Raw genomic sequence first — 25,529 nt, 5'->3', positions numbered from 1 at the left:
AGTTTGAAAGCAGCTGTGAATGTCTTTGGCCCTGATCAGCATTGCACTGTTTTGTACAGTGTGCTCACTGTTTCTGAAAGGAATGTTGAATTCGATTGGTACTTGACAGACAATCTAATCGGCCTAACCTTTGAGGCCACTTAGAAGATGATGTCTCTAAAAGAGGAGTAACAGGTATCTTACTTTCATTTGCTCGCTACAGTTTCTTTCACAAAAAAACTAAAAAATAAAATTTTAAACGTAACAATTCAACAGACCATCTAAATGGTGTATTCACAAAATACCTATAGTATTTTTTGTGAAGTTCAATTGAGAATAAACAATGGGGGAAAAAACACAGAAAATGGGAAATTTCTGTAGATGTAATATATGACTAAGCAGCATTAGTTTTAAAAAAGAAAAGTTATCTGCAATATGCTTAATGTATTAAGTAACAAAAACCATCAAGGGTGTTTTCTTTGAAAATTATTTTTATTTGAATGTGTTAATGATATGAAAAACATATAGCACTACAATTTAGATATTCCCTACAATAAATTAAGTACAGGTAACTGGGTATAATGATATATTTAGAAGCTATTCACCAAAAACAGGAATACATAGTTAAAAATCTTTGCCTCTGCAACTATTACAGGTTCATGGTGGTGCCCTCAACAGGGCTATTACCCGCCTTGTACCCAAAATTGCTGGAACAGAGTATAGCCCCCGATGACACTTAAGTAAGGGCGTTTTAAAACATTATGTTGGTGAAGTTTGTCAACTGCTGCATCATTCTGAACAGTACAACCTTTACAGAATTGGTGACAAATTGAAAATTTCATAATAATAATAAAAAACACAACTCCAATTCCACAAAATTTGGGACACTGTGTAAAATGTACATAAAACCAGAATGCAAATCTCATAAACCCATATTTTATTCACAATAGAAAACATATCAAATGTTTAAACTAAGAAAATGTACCATTTTAAGAAAAGAATAAAGTCATACTGAATTTGATGGCAGCAACACATCTCAAAAAAGTTAGGGCAGGGCCATGTTTACCACTGTATAACATCCCTTCTTCTTTTAAAAACAGTCTATAAATGTCTGAAAACTAAGGATACCAGGAGAGGAAGGTTGTCCCATTCTTGTCTGATATAGGATATTAACTGCTCAACAGTCCTAGATCTTCTTTGTCATACTTTTCATTTCAGGATGTGCCAAATATTTTTAATTTGTGAAAGGTATGGACTGCAGGCAGGGCATTTCAGCACCCGGATTCTTTTACTATGAAGCCATGGTGTTGTATTAGATGCAGTATACATGGTCTTGCTGAAATATGCAAGGCCTTCCCTGAGAAAGAAGTCATCTGGATTGAAGCAGATGTTGCTCTAAAACTTGTATATACCTTTCAGCATTGATACAGCCTACCCAGATGAGCAAGCTGCCAGTTACAGTGGGGCAAAAAAGTATTTAGTCAGCCACCAATTGTGCAAGTTCTCCCACTTAAAAAGATGAGAGAGGCCTGTAATTTTCATCATAGGTATACCTCAACTATGAGAGACAAAATGAGAAAAAAAAATCCAGAAAATCACATTATGGTGGAAAATAAGTATTTGGTCATCTACAAACAAGCAAGATTTCTGGCTCTCACAGACCTGTAACTTCTTCTGTAAGAGGCTCCTCTGTCCTCCACTCGTTACCTGTATTAATGGCACCTGTTTGAACTCGTTATCAATGTAAAAGACACCTGTCCACAACCTTAAACAGTCACACTCCAAACTACACTATGGCCAAGACCAAAGAGTTGTCAAAGGACACCAGAAACAAAATTGTAGACCTGCACCAGGCTGGGAAGACTGAATCTGCAATAGGTAAGCAGCTTGGTGTGAAGAAATCAACTGTGGGAGCAATTATTAGAAAATGTACATACAAGACCACTGATAATCTCCCTCGATCTGGGGCTCCACGTAAGATCTCACCCCGTGGGTTCAAAATGATCACAAGAACGGTGAGCAAAAATCCCAGAACCACACGGGGGACCTAGTGAATGACCTGCAGAGAGCTGGGACCAAAGTAACAAAGGCTACCATCAGTAACGCACTACACCGCCAGGGACTCAAATCCTGCAGTGCCAGACGTGTCCCCCTGCTTAAGCCAGTACAGGTGCAGGCCCGTCTGAAGTTTGCTAGAGAGCATTTGGATGATCCAGAAGAGGAATGAAACCGAAATAGAATTTTTTGGTAAAAACTCTACTCGTCGTGTTTGGAGGAGAAAGAATGCTGAGTTGCATCCAAAGAACACCATACCTGCTATAAAGCATGGGGGTGGAAACATCATGCTTTAGGGCTGTTTTTCTGCAAAGGGACCAGGACGACTGATCCGTGTAAAGGAAAGAATGAAAGGGGCCACGTATCGTCAGATTTTGAGTGAAAACCTCCTTCCATCAGCAAGGGCATTGAAGATGAAACGTGGCTGGGTCTTTCAGCATGACAATGATCCCAAACACACCGCCCGGGTAACGAAGGAGTGGCTTTGTAAGAAGCATTTCAAGGTCCTGGAGTGGCCTAGCCAGTCTCCAGATCTCAACCCCATAGAAAATCTTTGGAGGGAGTTGAAAGACCGTGTTGCCCAGCGACAGCCCCAAAACATCACTGCTCTAGAGGACATCTGCATGGAGGAATGGGCCAAAATACCAGCAACAGTGTGTGAAAACCTTGTGAAGACTTACAGAAAACGTTTGACCTCTGTCATTGCCAACAAAGGGTATATAACAAAGTATTGAGATAACTTTTGTTATTGACCAAATACTTTTTTCCACCATAATTTGCAAATAAATTCTTCAAAAATCAGACAATGTGATTTTCTGGATTTTTTTTTCTCATTTTGTCTCTCATAGTTGAGGTATTCCTATGATGAAAATTACAGGCCTCTCTCATCTTTTTAAGTGGGAGAACTTGCACAATTGGTGGCTGACTAAATACTTTTTTGCCCCACTGTACATAGGCACTAATGCAACCCCATATCAACAGAGATGCATGATTTTGAATTGAGCACTGGTAACAAGCTGGATGGTGCCTCTCCTCTTTAGTCCAGAGGATGCTGCCTCCATGTTTTCAAAAAAAGAATTTCAAAGTTAAATTTGTCTGACTGCACAAGTTTTCAACTTTGCCTCAGTCCATTTTAAATGAGCTTTGCCCCAGAGAAGACAGCGGCTTTTCTGGACCATGTTTACATATGGCTTCTTCTTTGCATGACAGAGCTTTAACTTGCATTTGTGGATGGCACAGCGAACTGTGTTCACAGACAATGATTTCTGGAAGTGTTCCTGAGCCCATGCAGTGATTTCCATAGCAGAATTGTACCTGTTTTTAATGCAGTGCTGCCCGAGTACACGAAGATCATGGGCATCCAATATTGACTTTTGGCCTTGTCCCTTGCACACAGAGATTTCTCCAGATTCTCAGAATCTTTTGACAATATTATGTGCTGTAGATGATAAGATATTCCAGGTCTTTGCAATTTTACATTGAGGGACATTATTCTGAAATTGTTTCACAATTTGTAGATGCAGTCTTTTGCAGATTGGTGAACCTCTGCCCATCTTTACTTCTGAGAGATTCTGCCTCTCTACGATGCTCTGCTCATACCTAATCATGTTACTGACCTGTTGCCAATGAACCAAATTAGTTGCAAAATATTCCTCCAGCTGTTTCTTTTTAGTAGCACTTACTTTTCCAGCCTTTTGTGGCCCTGTCCCAACTTCTTTGAGACATGCTGCTGCTATCAAATTCAAACTGAGCTAATATTTTTCATGAAATAGTAAAATATCTCACTTCAACATCTGATATGTTTTCTTTGTACTATTGTGAATAAAATATGGGTTTATGAGATTTGAAAATCATTGCATTTTCTTTTATTTGCATTTTACATAGCCTCCCAAGTGTTTTGAAATTGGGGTTGTAAATAAATGGAATATTTAATTACTTAAAATCAAGCTTCAGAAGAACTCAGGTGTTATCATTGCAGGATTACCTGCCATAAAAAAATCCAGATTTCAGCTTGTCATCATGTACCAGCAAACACACACAACATCTAGTTGAACAATGGTTTTTCTAAAGGATTTCTACTGCCTCTTGAATAAATTTTAAGTAACCATCATCAGTCCTAAACTTCCAGGCCATTTCGATCTAACTAACCATGCAAATATTACCTGAGGTCATTATCATACAGCAATAAATTAACAGGCGTTTCCTGAAAAAACGTATTAACCATCCATCCATCCAATTTCCTAACCCGCTTACCCACAGCAGTGACATAGGGCCACTGGAGCAACTTTCAGTAAAACACTTGAGTCGTTTGATCTTCCTCTATTTTGTATACATTTGTACTCACTAAAATAACACCAACAATTTATAAAACATTAAAACATTAGCTTTGGTGTCAGCATAAAGGAAAACACTTAAAGAGACTAATTATTTAGGGCATAATAAAACACATTTAAATGAAAAAGTCCTTTTCGAAGCAAGGAAGGATAGGATGAATACTTTGAAAAACATCAAGAAAATAGGGTGTTGAATTCTTATTTAGTTTTTTTTTTTTTTTTAAATTCTGTTTTTTTTTTTCTAGAGTGATTTTAAACTTATCTGATGTATAAGTTATGTAAATGTTACCTGCTTGACTGTATACTGTTACTTTATTGAAATAAAATTAATTAAAAAACACAAAGAAAGTAATGGACTAATCCACAAAAACCCTATCCTTCCCTTATCCTGGGCTGGATTCAGTTTTAGCGGGCTGAACAAGACTGCCTGTGGCAACTGAGATGGCCAAGCCTCTCTCTTTCCTGATTAGGCGTTGTTGGCAAGAAGAACCAGCCTCCCATAATGCCACAGCAGTAACACTCCAAGGAGTTTTTGTGGGAATACCATTTTGATATTCTGTGGTACAGTTGAACCACTATACTGTAGGGAATGGGGAGTTACTTTGGTGTTTCTACTCTGTTTTGAAATGTGCATACCCAACCACATTTTTCCTTGGTAATATCCTCCCCTAGCATTTCAATATTTGAGACTGTGTTTTTCCAGACATGCTGGCTGGTACTGGCCCATCTAAATTTGTCTGTTGTATTTGAAACCAGAAATCATGAGGGATCACAACACCAGGATCAGACTGACAAGACGCCAAGTGTTAACTCTACAAGGAAAATATCCCTATTCTCTGTGCAGATCTGTGATTGATGATTGTACCACCCAAACCTTTGAATCTTTCAGCCAATCTTCAGCTGAAAAATTCAATTGTGAGACATCAGAGCCAATACTCTTTGGCAGTGGCATAGGTTATCCTCTGTCTCCCTGTCCTTTACCATCAAACAAGTTCCTGATCGTTTGGTAAAGTACAGGTCTGGTAGGAGAGATTGGCTTAAGCCAGGCAAAAAAAAAAAAAAAAAAACACACTGTGGACGCTCAAAACCCCTGTCAGAAAAGGCAGAACACTCTTTGTTCTTGAGTATTCCCTGTGGCCACCAACTAGCTACAGTTTGTAGGGCAAATTGAAGGATAATTCATCTGGGACTCCAATATCTATTGATTCAAGTGAACAAGAATTTACAACATGCCCCGTCCACGCCTTCTCCATTATACTAGGTCCTTCTTTGTCTGCAACTATATTCTCTAGATTTTGACCAGCTATGTCAATATCAGTGGTGGGGGGAACTCCCATGTGGCACTTTTTCTCCTATTGTTTTGTATGTTTAGTTGGAACAGTAGAACAAACCCAACCCATGAAACTGAAACACACAATGCTTATACCTGGATGAAAAAAACTGTAAATGTAATTTTTAACAAAAACTGGAGCTATGTTTTGAATTAAACAAAAAAAAAATTCATACGGTACCTTCTAACATCAAATAATTCCCTTCTCCGTTTACCTAAGAACTAATTTTCCACCCCAAGCAAAATGATTACAACTCAATAATGACAGTGTCAATTTTCACTCTGAGTGGTCCTCATACTGTATGTATTTTAAATAATTTTGGTATAAATGCCTAGATATTTTGCTTAGAGATATAGTTTAAGTACCTGAAAGAAAATAAATCAAACTAATTAAAGAAAAACCTTAAAATCATGATATGAAAGTCTCTACTAATGACTGCTCTTAGCTGACACAGTGGCAAGAATTATTATAAGGGGAGACTAGAATGAAGTGAGGCCTTCATAGGTGTAACCTTTAAAATAGTCTTATTTTTAAACAAAATTTTGAAATGTAAGCATTTGTATTGTGATCTGGAATGAATATGGCTCTCTTTTTTTAAATTGGAACTTTAATTACGATCATTAAATTCACTTCAAGAAACACCCAATATCTCAGAATGACAAAGCAAAAACTTGATACGAGAAACTTTTGCAAATTTATTTAAAAAATACATTCTGACACAAGTATTCAGACCCTTTGCCATAAACTTGAAATGTGGCTCAAGTGGATTCAATTCTATTGATCATTGTTGATAGGTTTCTACACCTTGTTTGGAATCAACCTGTGGTAAATTCAACTGATTGGATATAGTTAGGAAAGGCCTATACCTGTCTATATAAGGCCCAAGAGCTGACAATGTGTATCTGAGCAAAAAGCATGCCATGAAGTCATAGGAACTGCCTGCAGAACTTAGAGACAGGATTGTGTCAAGTCAGCACTAAAGCCTGGAACAACCACAACTCTTCCTAGAGCTGGCCATCCGGCCAAACTGAGCAATCAGGGTAGAAGGGTCTTGTTAAGAGAGGAGACCAAGAGCCTATTTGTCACTCTGGCACCACAGAGCCGGTACAAAGATGGGAGAAGCTTCCAGAAAGACAGCCATTACTGCAATACTCTACTGATCTAGGCTGCATGACTAAGTAGTCAGGAAGAAGCCTCTCCTCAGTATACATTACGATACATGAAAGTCTAGTTGTCTGAAGTTTGAAAAAAGACATCTAAAGGACAGTCTATGACAAACAAGATTCTCTGGTCTCATGAAACCAAGACTGAACTGCCTGGCCTCAATTGTAAATCTCATGTCTGGAGAAAACCAGGCTCCATTCATCACCTGTGCAATATCATTCTAATGGTGAAGCATGGTGTTGATATTATCATGCAGTAGGTTATTTTTCAGTTGCAGGTACTCTGAGACTACTCAGGGTCGAGGAAAAGCTCAATCAAGAAAAGAGATATCCTTAATTTAAACCAGCTCCACAATGCTAGGGACTTCAGACTGATTTGCAGACCAACAGGACAATAAACCTTGGCATAAAACAGAAACAAAGGAGTGGCTTAGGAATGTCCTTGAGTGGTCTAGCCAGAGCTCAGACAGGAAACCAATCAAACATCTCTGGAGTGACTTTAAAATAGGAGTCCAGTTATTGTCTTCATCCAACATGACAAAGCTTAAGAGGATCTGCAGAGAAAAATGACAGAAAATCTCCAAATCCAGGTGTCCCAACCTTGTTGTAGAATACCCAAGAAGACTTCAGGCTTCCATTATTTCTTATGGGAAAAATAGTCTTGACTTACAACCAACTTGAGTTACAACCAGCCCTCATGACCAAATTAAGTTCGTAAGTCAAGGGTCCACTGTACTTACGTCAATGGGATATTTCAGTTTTTATTTTTTTAACACATTTGTAAAAATTTCTAAAATCCTGCTTTGCTTTGTTATTTTGGGATACTGAGTGCTGCATGCTGGCATTAAAAATGAATTTAAATGATTCTGACATAAGGTGGAAAATAATAAAAGGTGAAAAAAGTAAAGGAGACTGAATACTTTCTGGAATCACTGTAGACTCTGAAATTTTTCAGGTAAGGAAGGCAGTAGTTTCAGGTAAGGTTGTTGAAGGGTGGCAAAGTGTTTCATGTAGATTGGCACATACAAGTAAGTATTTCACTGTGCTCTTAACCAGGGTTAGGGTCAATCCAGGAATGAACTCAACAATTCAATTCAAAAAAGGAAATAGAATTGTTATTCAACAACAATTACAGAAAACTGAAATGGAATTCATTTGGAGTTTTACGAAGTGGAATTTAATTCAGTGAAATTCTGCCGAATTCCATTTATTGCAGTTTCTGAGCATTTACTTAGGATTACGTGTAGGGATATACATGCAAACTTTACTTATGGTGCCTGACAAATACCAAGTAATGTATGAAAAATAGCTGATGGAATGTAAGTAAATAAAACTGATAACTGTACATTAACAATTGATAAATGATGAGTGACACTGGCCATAAGTATCTGAATATACTGTTAGTATATGATTGCTAGTTCATTGTGATAAATGCTACCACATGATATACTGTATGTCTCAAAACACAAAATAATGTTCACTTGTGTATTTCATTCATATACATTCACTTTTTTTACATCACATAATTATAATTTTTTGGAATTTGGCATCACTAAGATTGCAACTCTCTGGCTTAAATATCTTGCCAGCAATACTGAAAACACATTCCATGGGAGCAGATGAGGCTGGAATAGCTAGATACTGACATGCAATTTGAAACAAATAGGGGAAACGGTTCTGGGGGTCATTCCATAACAGGAGAGTAGCAGACTCCTTAGTATGGCACTGTAGGCTTAGGTAACTTGGTACCTCCTCTGATGCTGGTAATTCTGTAAATGAGGATGGGACTTGAGTTCCACAATGTGAAATGTTTTGTTCTTTATTTTGGTGGTGAAGAGCAAATCCTTTGTAGTTGCTACTTTTGGTAAAGAAAGTGAAAGGACCTTCTTTGTTAGAATGTCTTTGATGTTTTTTCTTTCTCCACCCATGCAATCCATACATAAATCAGATCCTCAAAACAGTCCAAGATTATACACAAAAAGCAATCTAAAGTCAATCAAAATCTTTCCAATCAAACTCACAGAAATTTTCCAATCTCACAGCTTCAACATGGGCCCTAACTGGTTTTCATTTATACTCCTGAACCTTCACCTTGCATTGAATTCTGGGAAAAATGGTTTTAATCTAATTTAAGAAAATGTTGTTAAGGGCATTAAGGGCGTGGCACATACAAATGAGACAATCAAATTTCATATTTTACTTTTTATTTATAACAGTGATTTGAGAAATTAACATGCATAATGTATAAAATATACATTGCTCTAGTGTTTCTTTTATATGTTTATGATTTATGTGATTCGTAATATTTAATATACTGTAGACTATTTAGCAATTCAAGTCAAATTATCTTAGAATGTGGAATTTATTTGAATTCAGTTCTGTTTCCTGACATTCCAATTCAACTCCAATTCCATTTCTCTTCAGCAGCATTCAATTCTAATTCAGATTTCAGGAAATTAATTGGAATGTACTATATATTCTCAATGCAATTTATGAATTGCCCCAACCCTGCTCTTAACATAGTACAACAATAACCCTATAAACCTATACTATATTAATACAAAATTATTATGGGAAAAAATCTCAAAGGTTACATGCATTAATGACGCCCTCTAGTGAATAACTTGGGTTAATAGCATTTATTTCAGTAGAAGTAAATAAAATTAAAAAAGAAACAATTGCAAGTTAAAAAGAAAGTACACAATCCTTACTCATTAGTTTTAACATTTAAAACTTTCACAGCAGCTTCGATTTGAGAATTAAAATATAGAAATAAAATATCACATGTACAAATCTACTTTCAAGTATTAAATTTATTTCACTCATACTGCATCTTTTTTCTTTTCATAGTACCAACTACTAAATACTGTATGTGTCTTTGTAATATAATATATCTGCGTCTCATATGTTGATAGCCAAAATGATTAACTGAAGAAAGGGATTTCATTGGGGTATTAAGAACTTCCTTGAAGGTGCGTTTTTTATAAGCATTAATATTAAAAACGGCAGACAGTGATTTTAGGATTAACACAGCAAAATGCACGGCACTTAACTACTCATTTTCTATAACCACCGTTTCCTTGTTAGGGTTATGAAAAGCCAGATACTAGTTTTACTGGAGCATAAAAAAGAAACTTCAAATGTGTGCCTTGGTTTTTTACAACTGGGTGTTGCCAGGACATTACTGTGAATTACAGCGTGTCTACACCAGTCAAATCCAAATGGTAAGCTTACATTGTAGATTCAATATGTGCTTAAAAATCTGCTTTATAGAGCGGAGTCGATACTATTAGAAATATGTAGAAGACAGAAAACAATCCTGAAAAAGATTTCAGTCATATATTGTCATTCCAACTCTTCACCAGTCTGAGAGCTTTGAGAGGAAAGCTTTGCATACATGAAGACAAAATGAAATGTCCATAAAGGACACACCTCAGCTGAGAACTGAACCTGTGTGAAAACATTCTAATAAAACTAAAATCTAAAATAAAGTCAGCAACTATTAACTAGATTGTACATACTTAAAGCCATCAAGTGCTCTCGCAGAGTTTGTATACTGGGTAAGGAAAGCCCGCACATCACTTATTAGCCATCTGTCTGCTTTGCAAGGTTCTATAACCTGTTAAGAAAAAAAAAGGATGCAAATATCTTTGATTAATCAAGGTGTTACAAACAGTTTACTGAAGAGTGAATTTTGGATGAATTCTAACAAATAGTTCAAGCCTGATAGTTGAAGTACAGTGATGTGAAAAAATATTTGCCACCTTCCCGATTTCCTCTTTTACTGCAATTTTAAACACTGAATGTTTTCATGTCTTCGATAAACTTAAAAAATAGATAATGGGGACCTGAGTGAACAAATAACATTTTTGTTACGTTATTTACTGAATGAGGAGAGTTATCCAACATAGACTGAAACTTCAGAAACATTAGGAGATTTTCAAGTTACTATTTCTCATTTGAGGGTCTGCCACAGAATCTTTATTGGATTTAAGTCTGGACTTTAAATAAATAAGTATAAAATTTTAATTCTGCTTCTTTTCAACCATTCTGATGTCAAACTGAAACTGCTGTTGTATTTTGGATCACTGGCTTGCTGCATGACCCAGCTACGCTTTAGCTTCATCACAAAGACAGCTTACCAGAAATTCTCCTTCAGAATGTTCTTATACAAAGCAAAATTAATGATTCTTTCAGTTATATAAAGTCTTCTAGGTCCTGAGGCAGCAAAGAATCCCCATACCATCACACTACCAACATATGTTTGACTGTTGGTGTAATGTTTTTACTCTGCAATGTTGTGCCTTCTTTATGTTGCATATAATGCAACCCATGTCATCCACAAAATTGTACTTTTGTCTCATCTGAACACAGAATATTCTCCTAAAAAGCTGATGGAACATATAGGTGCTTCTCGACAACTGAGATATGAGCACTTATGTTATACTTGGTTAGCTGTTGCTACTCTATAATAAAACCCATTTTGCCCACTGCCTTTCTTATGTTGGTGTCATGACCTTTAGCATGGCAATTAACCCTGCCACACTCTGTATGATTTTTAGTTTAGTTTTTTTTTTTGTTGACAGTCTGAAGAATTTTTCAATGCATCCTTGAACTAATTTTGGCAGGCCTGAAACTCCTGGAAAGATTCACTGCTATTCCAAGTGTTTTGCATTTGGAGACTATGGCTGTAACTGTGTTCTGGTGGAGTCCCAGAGCCTTAGAAATGGCTTCGTAGCTCTTTCCAGAATGACAGACACTGACAATTTTTTTTGATCTCATCAGAAATTTCTTTTGTTTATTGCGTTAAGTATTTTTTGAATTCTCGTGTTGGCAACTTTACTCAGGTGTTACGGGTCAAAACAAGCAAGACTTATATTGAGCAGGGCTGGCTTCAATAAAGCCTGGCTGTGTTCAGTTAGCTTTTTCTTTTAACGGAGTTGATTTAACATGGGATGATTACTTTTTACTGTCAGCTGGTGATGGATATCTTTGTTCATTAAATACATACACTTAAAAAATATGTTATTTGCACTCTTTATTTATTATTAAATTTTGTTTAAAGACCTGTCATGCATTTCCAGTAAGATTGGCAATATTAAATAGGTTTTCATAATACTGGATATATAACATTATTTTAGTTTTAATTACAAGTTTCACTTTTTTAATTTATTTTTGGTTGGTAACAGGGTCCTTTCTTTAAAATGTTTATAAAGGCAACCTGTGATATATGAACATTAACTCTCATACCAGGCATTATAAACTATCTTGCTTATTCCAGTGGCTTTACAATTACAGACCTGGGGCCTCATGTATAAACTGTGTGCACGCACAAAAATGTTGCGTAAGCCCGTTTCCACGCTCAAATCGCGATGTATAAAACCTAAACTTGCTGTAAAGCCATGCACATTTTCACGGTAGCTCCAACCCTGGCATACGCAAGTTCTCCGCTCGGTTTTGCAAACTGGTGGCACCCAGAGTCAAAGCAGTGGTTTTGCTCCAGTGTGGTTTCACTTTCTTTTTTAGATCCACATCCCTGACGCAGCTTTAACATATACACTGAAATTAACCACATATTGTTTATTGGTTTAAGGCATCTGATTGTAATTAACCTGTAACAATATAATTGTCCACGGAATGGCCAAACTATTCCAAATACCATAGCTGCTTTAGCATTGTTACTCTCGCTGCACCTTCTTCTACTTTCAGCTGCTGCCGTTAGGGGTTGCCACAGTGGATCATCTTTTTCCATATTACTCTCACTGCACCACACGGTGCACCTGATCAGGAGAATTATCGGTATAAAGCATCAAGCACACAGTGCCTCTGCCATGCTGCCTATTTGAACTGCTCCCATCCAACAAACGCTTCAGAGCCTTTCCTGTATGGACCTCGTGGTTCACAAACGGTTTCATCCCAAGAACTATAAACGCACTCAATCAATCCATCAAGTGCTCCTTATAGAACTGTTTGTACTTACAAGTACAATTACCTCACTGTAAACTTGCGGTACAGTTATAATATTGCACAACCGGCAACACTTTATAAAGTGCGTTTTTACATATGATGACGATATCATTTTTAAGATGAAATGCAGCAAAATATGTTTCTTACATTATACAGATAAAATGTTAACATCATTTACATAATCTATATTGTTAATAATTAATCATGTGAGGACATGGTGTCGCAGCGCTAGCGACGAGCTGGCGCCCCGATTATTCCTGCCTCGCGCCTTATTCATGCTGGGGCTGGCACGACACTACGGAAAGACAGATGGATAGAATAGTTAACACTAGAATTACCAGAGCCTACGAAAAACTCGTAAATCCAGCCCACCTTAAATCCATTCGCACCTCTCCATCAGCGTCTTTTGTCCTGTAAATGTGCTGATTAAGACGAGCAGCAGCAAGAGCCTGCTATTCCATCCCCCCACCGTCACAGAACGTTCACAGTTCTCCCAGCTCATGCCTTGATTGATAGATACCTATGTCTTTTATCCATCCAGATCAGAGAATGTCCAGTTCCATTGCCTCAAAACACCATACACATCTACAGTTATTCCCAGTTTCAGATAAAAAGTAACAGTGTCAAATCCCCATGGGGGTGGGGTGGTAGTATGCATCGTGGTCGTGACTGAGAGAATAAAAGTGAAAAAAGACGGTAACTTTTACAAGTCCTATAAATGTACAGCGGCTGTTACAGACACAAACCAAATGTACAGTGGTGTGAAAAACTATTTGCCCCCTTCCTGATTTCTTATTCTTTTGCATGTTTGTCACACAAAATGTTTCTGATCATCAAACACATTTAACCATTAGTCAAATATAACACAAGTAAACACAAAATGCAGTTTGTAAATGGTGGTTTTTATTATTTAGGGAGAAAAAAAAATCCAAACCTACATGGCCCTGTGTGAAAAAGTAATTGCCCCCTGAACCTAATAACTGGTTGGGCCACCCTTAGCAGCAATAACTGCAATCAAGCGTTTGCGATAACTTGCAATGAGTCTTTTACAGCGCTCTGGAGGAATTTTGGCCCACTCATCTTTGCAAAATTGTTGTAATTCAGCTTTATTTGAGGGTTTTCTAGCATGAACCGCCTTTTTAAGGTCATGCCATAGCATCTCAATTGGATTCAGGTCAGGACTTTGACTAGGCCACTCCAAAGTCTTCATTTTGTTTTTCTTCAGCCATTCAGAGGTGGATTTGCTGGTGTGTTTTGGGTCATTGTCCTGTTGCAGCACCCAAGATCGCTTCAGCTTGAGTTGACGAACAGATGGCCGGACATTCTCCTTCAGGATTTTTTGGTAGACAGTAGAATTCATGGTTCCATCTATCACAGCAAGCCTTCCAGGTCCTGAAGCAGCAAAACAACCCCAGACCATCACACTACCACCACCATATTTTACTGTTGGTATGATGTTCTTTTTCTGAAATGCTGTGTTCCTTTTACGCCAGATGTAACGGGACATTTGCCTTCCAAAAAGTTCAACTTTTGACTCATCAGTCCACAAGGTATTTTCCCAAAAGTCTTGGCAATCATTGAGATGTTTCTTAGCAAAATTGAGACGAGCCCTAATGTTCTTTTTGCTTAACAGTGGTTTGCGTCTTGGAAATCTGCCATGCAGGCCGTTTTTGCCCAGTCTCTTTCTTATGGTGGAGTCGTGAACACTGACCTTAATTGAGGCAAGTGAGGCCTGCAGTTCTTTAGACGTTGTCCTGGGGTCTTTTGTGACCTCTCGGATGAGTCGTCTCTGCGCTCTTGGGGTAATTTTGGTCGGCCGGCCACTCCTGGGAAGGTTCACCACTGTTCCATGTTTTTGCCATTTGTGGATAATGGCTCTCACTGTGGTTCGCTGGAGTCCCAAAGCTTTAGAAATGGCTTTATAACCTTTACCAGACTGATAGATCTCAATTACTTCTGTTCTCATTTGTTCCTGAATTTCTTTGGATATTGGCATGATGTCTAGCTTTTGAGGTGCTTTTGGTCTACTTCTCTGTGTCAGGCAGCTCCTATTTAAGTGATTTCTTGATTGAAACAGGTGTGGCAGTAATCAGGCCTGGGGGTGGCTACGGAAATTGAACTCAGGTGTGATACACCACAGTTAGGTTATTTTTTAACAAGGGGGCAATTACTTTTTCACACAGGGCCATGTAGGTTTGGATTTTTTTTCTCCCTAAATAATAAACACCATCATTTAAAAACTGCATTTTGTGTTTACTTGTGTTATATTTGACTAATGGTTAAATGTGTTTGATGATCAGAAACATTTTGTGTGACAAACATACAAAAGAATAAGAAATCAGGAAGGGGGCAAATAGTTTTTCACACCACTGTATGTATGTACTGTATAATATTAACAATAAGAGCAGCTTACTACTGAAAACGGCAAAAATAGGAGGCAGTGGGAATCGAACTGGGGACTTTTGATTACAAGTCAGCAAATCCTACCACTATGCCATGGAGGCTGTTGTATCATCCTTGAACCTTTTGTGAAAGTGTTTATTTGATCTTTGGACTTCAGGCTTCACACATTCTATAGTTTATGCCTACATTTTGTAACATTTATTACTAAAATATGAAAAAGTTTCTGTTTTAACAATGTGTTTTCACAGATTACTGTAGAAACGGAACACACATGAAATGCATGTGTTCCAAATAACAATCTATTATTTCGACTCAAATACTCCAGCACTTCACTCCCCAATAATCAATTAAGGCATGAGATGGGAGAACTTTGTGAACGTTCTGCGGTGGTCGGGGGATGGAATAGCAGGCTGCTTGCCTTAATCGGCACATTTACAGGAGAACAGACGCTGACAGAGAGGTGCGAATGGATTTAAGGAGTTTTCTCATAGGCTCTGGTAATTCTAGTGTTAAACAAGTACTACGAAGATATTTCAATGTTCCTTAAAAGTTTTGAAGAATCTGCGTTCTAAGCTTACAGATGGCTTAACATCTATTACAGAGCTGATTGTGTGGCGATTGGTTACTTGGAGAAAGAAAAGTAAGGACAGGAATTGGGGGTTAGTACATTTGAAAGAGACAGTACTGCTGCAATAAATTATTTCATCGAAGGTCGCGCACGATGCAGCAAGCATCTTGTGAGAGGCATAAACATTCTCTGGACAGGGTGCCAGCTCATCACTATCACTGCGCCACCATGTTCCCATGTTTAATAACATGATTTAACTCCTTTCATTATGAAAATGATATCGCGTATGTATCTCAGTATTTTAATTATTCAGAGAGCTGTAATATTACGAATGTAATGGATTCTGTGTCCTGTCGGAGAAAGAGAAAGGTAGTGCACAAAGTAGTTTAAGAAGCAGGTAGAGCACATAGAAGATCAAATACAAAACAAAGCATTTAACGTGCTACTTTAGTTACGATGGGATTTGAGAAACTAGTAAATTAAACGATTTTAAGATGAAGTTTATGATTTTCTGCTTTAATGACAAAATAAACTACATGATTAAAGTGGAAATTTCGAGATTAAAGTTTACATTTTATGCTTTTTTCCCCACTGTGTGCCTATTTTTTTTCTCTGTACCCTAATAAGCTTTCATATGACACTCAGACGGTGGGCTACAATTCGCCTTTTCACGGCAACTTTGATATCTGACCACTTCTATTTTATTTCGGGCACTGTGCGACTTTGTGAACTTGAACTTTCGAGTTTCTCCGACACTCTATGTCACTCGATCAACTTCCTTTTGTTGATTATATCACTGTTTAAACCAACAAATAGTAAGTTTTTCCTTGCCTCTACTTGGTATTCGCTGAAATTCTTCTATTTTTCCTCATGGTTTTGCCATTGTCTTTTCACAGAAGGCTGAGCTTAAGGGCAATTTATATTGATTTGCATATTCAAAGAGGCGAAATTCTGGGAGGAGTTGGGGCGGGACAGCAGAAACACATAACTTTTCACGCTGACCGGGATTTATGTAGCGGAAGAATGTGGAAGTTGGCGTTCACACAGATTTATACATCTGGATTTTATTGTGCGTACAAATATTTCCGCTTTTGTCCGTATGCCATGTTAGTGTGAATTCTACGCACTGCGTTATACAGGAGGCCCCTGGTCAGTTTAAACAAAAGTATTATATATTTAGTATGAAGCAAAAATAATTATACCACAGAACAGCATTGGTTTCACACAGCAAAAGCCAACAGAGATAAAAATTGAATTACCTTAACTTATTTGAAAGGATCAATATAACGTCTAAACTGCAGTCACACTACACTTAAGGGACTTCAGTCAGATGCAAATGTATTAAGGGGTGAGTATCAAAAGGGCAAAAACATTCTGCCACAGTGTTGCCCTAAGAATGATTAAGAGCAATACCTTTATTTTGTTCTCCCTTCCCATGTATAAATCCCTTAATACAATCATCTATTTTAATACCAGCATAACTCCATATAGATTTGCCAAAAACTATTCAGGCAGCTGTGGACATGATGATCAATAGTCTTACCCTATATGCTAGTTCATCAACGGATGCACAAGTTAATATTCACGAATAACTGACAGCATATTTGGATTACAAGAGATAACCACCAAAAAAATACATCTCAATAATTTAAGCTCAGTGAAATAATATGTCTGTATCTAATTATGGAACAAAACGTGTTTACCTTAAGTTCTGTAATTGTTTCAAAAATCTAGCTGTTTTAATATTGGGTCCAGTCTTTTTAGAACATGTCAAATATATTTAAATTAAAATTTCAGAAACATCCCCTTATTTTATTTCTTATGAATAATTTAAAAAGTTAATCTAAATGAAAGCATTTTTTTAAAAAAATTTGGTTTGTGATCTATAAATTTTATTAATCATGCATTTCAGTTTTAAACTCTTTCTGATTATGATATACAATGATGTATGATGATATTTGATGGAACCCTTTCAGTCTGGTTTCAGGGCGCGGCACAGCTGTGAAACTGCTCTGCTACGGGTAACCAATGATTTGCTTATGGCAGCAGACTCTAGACAAACCAGAATATTAATTCTGTTAGACCTCAGTGCAGCATTTGACACTGTCAGACATGACATCCTACTGTTCAGAATGGAGAACATGCTGGGTATCTCTGGCACTGCCCTCCAGTGGTTCAAGTCCTATCTGACTGATAGGCAAGAGTTTGTTAGTCTTGGCAACAGTAGATCCAGCTCAGTGCCAGTCACACAAGGAGTCCCTCAGGGCTCTGTCCTCGGTCCTCTGCTTTTCTGTATTTATATGCTTCCCCTTGGCCATATTATCCGTAGTTATGGATTGGGTTATCATTTTTATGCAGATGATACCCAGCTCTACTTCAATGTTAAAAGTGGAACTTCATCAGAGCTTTCTCAGCTCACAACCTGCCTTAGTGAAATTAAAACCTGGATGGAGCAGAACTCTTTAAAATTAAATTGCAATAAAACTGAACTCCTGCAAATTGGGACTAAAATGCAACTTAATAAAATGAGCTCCTTCCCAGTCCATCTTGGCAGTGATCTCATCAGACCTGCCTCTACTGTAAAAAATCTTGGTGTCATTTTTGACTCCTCCCTCACTTATTCCGCCCACATAAATCACATTAAGAAACTTTCTTACTTTCACCTCCGTAACATATCCCGTGTTCGCTCCTTCCTCTCCTTCTCTAATGCTGAGAAACTTGTCCATGCTTTTATCACATCCCGCATCGACTATTGTAATTCCCTACTGGCAGGTGCCCCTTCTAATCTTATATCACAGCTCCAGCTTATTCAAAACTCAGCTGCAAGAGTCCTTACTCGAACCAGCAGCAGCGAGCACATCACACCCATCCTGCTCCATCTTCACTGGCTCCCTGTGTCCTACAGAATCGAATATAAAATCCTACTAATAACCTACAAAGCTTTAAATAACCTCGCGCCAAACTACATCAGTGACCTTCTCCATCACTATGTGCCTGCCCGCCCACTAAGGTCCTCTGATTCTGGTAATCTTGTTGTGCCCGTCACTAATCTACACTCCATGGGTGACAGGGCCTTCAGCTGTATAGCGCCCAGACTCTGGAATGACCTACCAAAATTAATCAGGTCAGCTGACTCCATGAATTCTTTTAAAAAACAACTCAAAACTCATCTGTTCAGGAAGGCTTTTAGCTCTACTTGACTTTATTACCCTTCTCTCAGTTTACTTCTCTGTCAAGATGCTCATGTAACCTGTGTGTGTGTGCGAGACCATCAATTATGTTGTCTGTTTTTTTTTTTTTTCAGAATTTACTGTCTTAATCTTCTTTGTTTATTTATCTGGTTTGTACAATGCTATATACTGTATATTCTGCCGTTCTTTATTTATTCTGTAAGTGCCTTGAGCATGGGAAAGGCGCTATATAAATAAAATGTATTATTATTATTATTATTATTAATGAGTAAATACATTTATGAAAGGGATGAGTGAAATTAATTCAATAAAGGTATTCAACTGGCCCTGTGCACAAGCTATAACAAAAATGAATTTACCTTGTAAGTAGTAGTACACTGCACATAAAAATAGCATTGATGATCAGCATGTCAGCCTAAACATATCATTAGATTTATATATTCATAACACTCATAATTAGCAATACAGAATCATTTATCAGGTTTTCCATAAAAAACAACAAGTTAAGGTTGGATAGATGTGACTTTTGAAAATTTCTCCTACTACATCACCACTATGGTGGCCAAGTGACACTGGAATCCTTACCTGTGTAGCCACGTCACTGATCTGGCTTTCATAGGGTATGTGCAGGATGTTATGGAATGCCAGTTAACTACCACTCCACATCCTCTGTGGATCATTTGCTCCCTGGAGGATTAGATGCATAGTTCTTAGTTGAATATATCAACGTGACTCAGCACCTACATGTTTCCATGACACCTTGGAAATTTTAAACAATAGTAATATACCCAATGCATATCCCCATTCAGTGACTGTATTTCCTTTGTACTAGTTTTTGGAATTATTGTTATATTTCACCCTTCAGATGAAAATAAACACCAATAAGGTATTGCCCAATTTTGATGTAACTTAATTCTGTCACTGTTTACAATTTATGAACAAATATTAAAAAGCCCACCTTCTCCACAAGGTCAATGAAAAAGTCACGAACATCTTTTGTGTTGGTCAGCTTTGCTGCAATATTTATTAGACCTCTAGAGAGATTCTGTCAATCAAATAAGAATAGGAAAGGATAGTTAATATTCTACAATAGCCACAATCATGAAAAATACCTTAAATGAATGAGATTAAGCTACCTTTACACTTACCCTGCTTCTAATCCAATTACATTGTGATATCTTTGTAAAATAAGTATACACTTACCTCTTTCTGTATTCCTCAAAATAACCTACAGTACATCTTAGAATTTAAACTTCTTAAAACAATTCAAACTGGAAAGAAAACTTGAGAATACAGTAAAAGCAGAACATAGGGTTTGGAATGCATTTTGTAAACTAGAACATCCAGTCTTCCACCCTGCTGAAACCGAATAAAAGTTTAGAACTCTGGGTGTGTGCCTAAGACCCAGATGACCCTAATGCCACTAGTCTAGCAGTAGCTTGCATCCAACCTGTGCTTGCTACACCATCTTGCTTCAGAAGGGCTGCCCCAAGTTGGAGAGACCACATTCCAATGTTTCTTCATTGCCATCAGATGACCAGTAACTCAGCAGCTACACAATACTATCATCTTGGTGGACCTTGCTCACACACCAGTTATTGTGCAGCTTCACTACTACCTCACAACAATTAGCTAATGGAACAGCCTGCCAAACTGGTTACTTGCAGTGAGGCCATCACGCAATCCAAGTAGCCTTCAATTGTTTAAAATGGCATTGATCCAAGTAAATCTTTGATGGACTTTGCGGCTGCTACAAGATGCGTGAATTGTGGCCATTCATCGTACCTAACCCATACCTGTTTTTCCTATGGTAAAAAAAAAAATCATCTTGTATCTCTCCTATGTAAATTAAGATTTCAACATTATATACAGTATGTATTCATTAATTAATAATGTTTTACAAGGGGGAAAAGCCAATACATAGAGCAAAAACACTTTATAATTTTCTCACAACATGAAACTGACATATTGAGCATCTCGACTGGGTATAGATTTGTCAATGATAATAATTTAGAGTTTGTCAAAAACCAACATAACACTTTCTCAGCTGTATTTCAAACAAACAAAGTTTCTGTAATTGACTTTGTCTAAAATTTTAAATGCTGAATCTGCCTTGCAGTTTTGTAATACCTTTTCAAACCTTCACTCATCTGTGGTGACAGAAGTCCTCTTTGTGTGCTCCAATGCTCTTAGCCTGATTAGGCTCCTAGAGTCTACATGCAAGCAAACACTGGACCCGACTACACCCTTAAAGTTAAGGAGAGCCAGGGTTAAGGCCAGAGTTCAGCCTTGGCTAAATGACACCACTCGTTCAATCAGGCAGGAATGCAGGCAGGCTGAGCGCATGTGAAAAAAGGATAAACTATAGGTCTCATATAAAATTCTGAAAATCTGCTTGAAGCTCTACCAAGAAGCAGTGAGAACAGCAAAATCAAATTAACTATCAGATTTAACTGCAAATGCTGCCTCAAGGACTAGACTGCTCTTTAACACCATAAAGACTTTTTTTAAATCCACCAGGCAGTGGTCTCCCTATGAGCTTGATTAAGTTATTCCTCAACTCTTTTATAGATAAAATCCAAGTTATTCGGTCAGGCATTATCCTTCTAGCTGTGGACCACAATGATGAGATTCCGGCTTCCCTTAGGTCAGCGCATACCCAGTTTACAGTGTATAATCCAGTCTCCTCCTCCCAGTTAGCTGATACAGTCCTTCCAGATATCCTTTTGATATTTTACATGTATGCCTGTTTAACACTAGAATTACCAGAGCCTACGAAAAAACTCATAGATCCGTCTCACCTTAAATCCGTTCGCACCTCTCTGCCATCGTCTTTTGTCTTCTAAATGTGCAGATAAAGACAAGCTGCAAACAGCCGACTATTCCATCCCCCCACCAACTTAGAACGTGCACGAACTTCTCCCAGCTCATGCCTTGATTGATTATCTGGGAGTGAAGTGGAGTTTTAGAGTGGAAATAATAGATCGGTATTTGGAACACAGTTTCTACAGTAATCTGTGTAAACACATTTTTAAAACAAACATTTTTCATATTCTAGTACTAAATGACAAAATGTAGGCATAAACTATATAATGTATGAAGCCTGAAGTCCAAATATCAAAGAAACACTTTCACGAAAGGTACAAATATAACAGAACAAGTGCGATTTTATTCAAAAATATACAGTGGGTACTTAAAGTATTCAGACCCCCTTCCATTTTTCACTCTTTGTTATATTGCAGCCATTTGCTAAAATCATTTAAATTAATTTTTTTCCTCATTAATGTACACACAGCACCCCATATTGACAGACAAAAAAAAGAATTTTTGAAATTGTTGCAGATTTATTAAAAAAGAAAAACTGAAATATCACATGGTCCTAAGTATTCAGACCCTTTGCTGTGACACTCATATATTTAACTCAGGTGCTTTCCATTTCTTCTGATCATCCTTGAGATCATCTTCATTTGAGTCCAGCTGTGTTTGATTATACTGATTGGACTTGATTAGGAAAGCCACACACCTGTCTATATAAGACCTTACAGCTCACAATGCATGTCAGAGCAAATGAGAATCATGAGGTCAAAGGAACTGCCTGAAGAGCTCAGAGACATAATTGTGGCAAGGCACAGCTCTGGCCAAGGTTACAAAAAAATTTCTGCTGCACTTAAGGTTCCCAAGAGCACAGTGGCCTCCATAATCCTTAAATGGAAGACGTTTGGGACGACCAGAACACTTCCTAAAGCTGGCCGTCCGGCCAAGCTGAACTACCAGGGGAGAAGAGCCTTGGTGAGAGAGGTAAAGAAGAACCCAAAGATCACTTTGGCTGAGCTCCAGAGATGCAGTCAGGAGATGGGAGAAAGTTGTAGAAAGTCAACCATCACTGCAGCCCTCCACCAGTCAGGGCTTTATGGCAGAGTGGCCTATCGGAAGCCTCTCCTCAGTGCAAGACACATGACAGCCCGCATGGAGTTTGCTAAAAGACACCTGAAGGACTCTGAGATGGTGAGAAATAAGATTCTCTGGTCTGATGAGACCAAGATAGAACTTTTTGGCCTTAATTCTAAGCGGTCTGTGTGGAGACAACCAGGCACTGCTCATCACTTGTCCAATACAGTCCCCACAGTGAAGCATGGCGGTGGCAGCATCATGCTGTGGGGGTGTTTTTCAGCTGCAGGGACAGGACGACTGGTTGTAATCGAGGGAAAGATGAATATGGCCAAGTACAGGGATATCCTGGACAAAAACCTTCTCCAGAGTGCTAAGGAACTCAGACTGGGCTGAAGGTTTACCTTCCAACAAGACAATGACCCTAAGCACACAGCTAAAATAACGAAGGAGTGGCTTCACAACAACTCTGACTGTTCTTGAATGGCCCAGCCAGAGCCCTGACTTAAACCCAATCGAGCATCTCTGGAGAGACCTAAAAATGGCCGTCCACCAACGTTTACCATCCAACCTGACAGAACTGGAGAGGATCTGCAAGGAGGAATGACAGAGGATCCCCAAATCCAGGTGTGAAAAACTTGTTGCATCTTTCCCAAGAAGACTCATGGCTGTATTAGCTCAAAAGGGTGCTTCTACTAAATACTGAGCAAAGGGTCTGAATACTTAGGTCCATGTGATATTTCAGTTTTTCTTTTTTAATAAATCTGCAACAATTTCAAAAATTCTTTTTTTTGTCTGTCAATATGGGGTGCTGTGTGTACATTAATGAGGAAAAAAATTAATTTAAATGATTTTAGAAAATGGCTAACAAAGAGTGAAAAATTGAAGGGGGTCTGAATACTTTCCGTACCCACTGTAAATGCAGAAAAAAAATAAAACGCCTTAGTGTGTGACATTGACACTCATTTACTACGACGGCCCTGTGGCGCAACAGTATCAGTTGCTGACTGGGAATCAAAAGATCACGAGTTCGATCTTGTACGACTCCCTTTTGAGAAGTGAACTGCTCTTATTTTTACTATTTTAGAATAAAAAGATACATTTGATTTCAGTCTGTAACAGCCGGTGTAATTTATGATATTTGTAAAGGTTAGTTTGTTTTTGTTTTTTTTATTCACTTTTTATTCTCTCAGTCATGTTCAGGATCCTTCCCTACCCCATCTGACACTGCTGTTTTCACATAAAGACGCGCTATAGCTCTGCAGTGTATCACGATACATACGACCGCGTGTTTTTTCCCCCCAATCTTGCCAGTCCCCACATGTTGCTGTATGCTGTTTCTTTTGTACTCCAGGACATGCAGAGGAACGCATAGTAAAGAGCAGTAACTTCAGCGCTATATGTAATCATCAGACACTGCTGTTTTCACATAAAGACATGTGTACTTGTTGCAGTGTACACAACTCTCTGTGCTATGGTTCCTATTACACTGAACAAGCACCTGTAATTTGCAGCTCTATTCATTATCTCAAAACAAATATATGTGACGTTTTGAAGAAATCATTTATGACGCGAATAGTACCAATCAGAAAACATCGTTGAAGTAATGCAATATTATTTGAAAACGAACAGCGTCAGATTGGGTGTGATTTATACTGGAGCTGTTACTTAAGAGTCAGATCAGAAGCTGAATAAGTTGAATAAGCTCCTGTTATGACTCTAAGTAAAAAAGCATGAATTAATCAACAGAAATAACCACGATCGACATTTTAAACTTAACGATTTCCAGTGCATACCAATTTATAAATTTTATGTCCGTTTGAGGCTATAAAGAAAAAAAAAACAGTTCCTCCCCAGCGGGGAATCGAACTTGGGTCTCTACAGCGCGGCAGGGCTGCCGTGCTCTGAGTCAGCAAATCTCAGCGTTACGCCACGGAAGGTGTTGTGACATCCTTGAACCTTTTGTGAAAGTGTTTATTTGATGTTTGGCCATCAGGCTCACACATTCTATAGTTTATGCCTACATTTTGTAACCTTTATTACTAAAATATGAAAATGTTTCTGTTTTAACAATGTGTTTACACAGATTACTGTAGAAATGGAACACACATGAAATGCGTGTGTTCTAAATAACGATCTATTATTTCCACTCTAAAACTCCAGTTCAGTCACTCCCAGATAATCAAACAAGGCATGAGCTGGGAAAACTTAGTGAACGTTTTGCGATGGTGGGGGATGGAATAGCCGGCTTTTTGCTGCTTGTCTTAATCGGCACATTTAGAAGACAAAAGAGAGGTGAGAATGGTTTTAAGGTGGGCCGGATCTACAAGTTTTTTCGTAGACTCTGGTAATTCTGGTGTTAAAGACTCTTCTGGGGCATTAGTCCATTTATTTTGGCCATAATTAAGAACTTTTTAAAAACGGGGGGACTGCCTAACAATTTCAAGCAAGCAATTGTTCAGCCACATCTGAAGAAGACTACTCTGGACTCTACACTGCTCTCAAACTATTGGCACACCTCTAAGCTCCCTTTACTGTCCTAAATTATGAAAAAGGTGGTTTATGTACAATTACTTTCATATTTGGGAAAAAAATAACTTACACAATGTGTTTCAATCTGGCTTAGAAAATTTCGGGAGAGGGAGGATAGA

The 25,529-nt window shown here is 38.0% G+C and overlaps 1 protein-coding gene across 2 annotated transcripts in view; it reads right to left on the bottom strand.

Moving 5' to 3' along the window:
* fibpa (fibroblast growth factor (acidic) intracellular binding protein a) overlaps nucleotides 1-25,529 on the bottom strand; it is a 105,611-nt gene that overhangs the window by 12,986 nt on the left and 67,096 nt on the right. For both annotated transcript variants that reach the window (XM_028802896.2, XM_028802914.2), the window contains 2 exons: nucleotides 19,949-20,035; nucleotides 10,383-10,480 (listed from right to left, as the gene is read on the bottom strand). In XM_028802896.2, coding sequence (XP_028658729.1) covers nucleotides 10,383-10,480; nucleotides 19,949-20,035 — 185 coding nt within the window. The remainder of the gene's footprint in view (nucleotides 1-10,382; nucleotides 10,481-19,948; nucleotides 20,036-25,529) is intronic.

Source organism: Erpetoichthys calabaricus, chromosome 1, assembly GCF_900747795.2.
Source record: "Erpetoichthys calabaricus chromosome 1, fErpCal1.3, whole genome shotgun sequence".
NCBI classification, from domain to species: Eukaryota; Metazoa; Chordata; class Cladistia; order Polypteriformes; family Polypteridae; genus Erpetoichthys; species Erpetoichthys calabaricus.
Note: the sequence above shows the minus strand (reverse complement) of the source record. Positions and strands in the feature narration are given on the sequence as shown.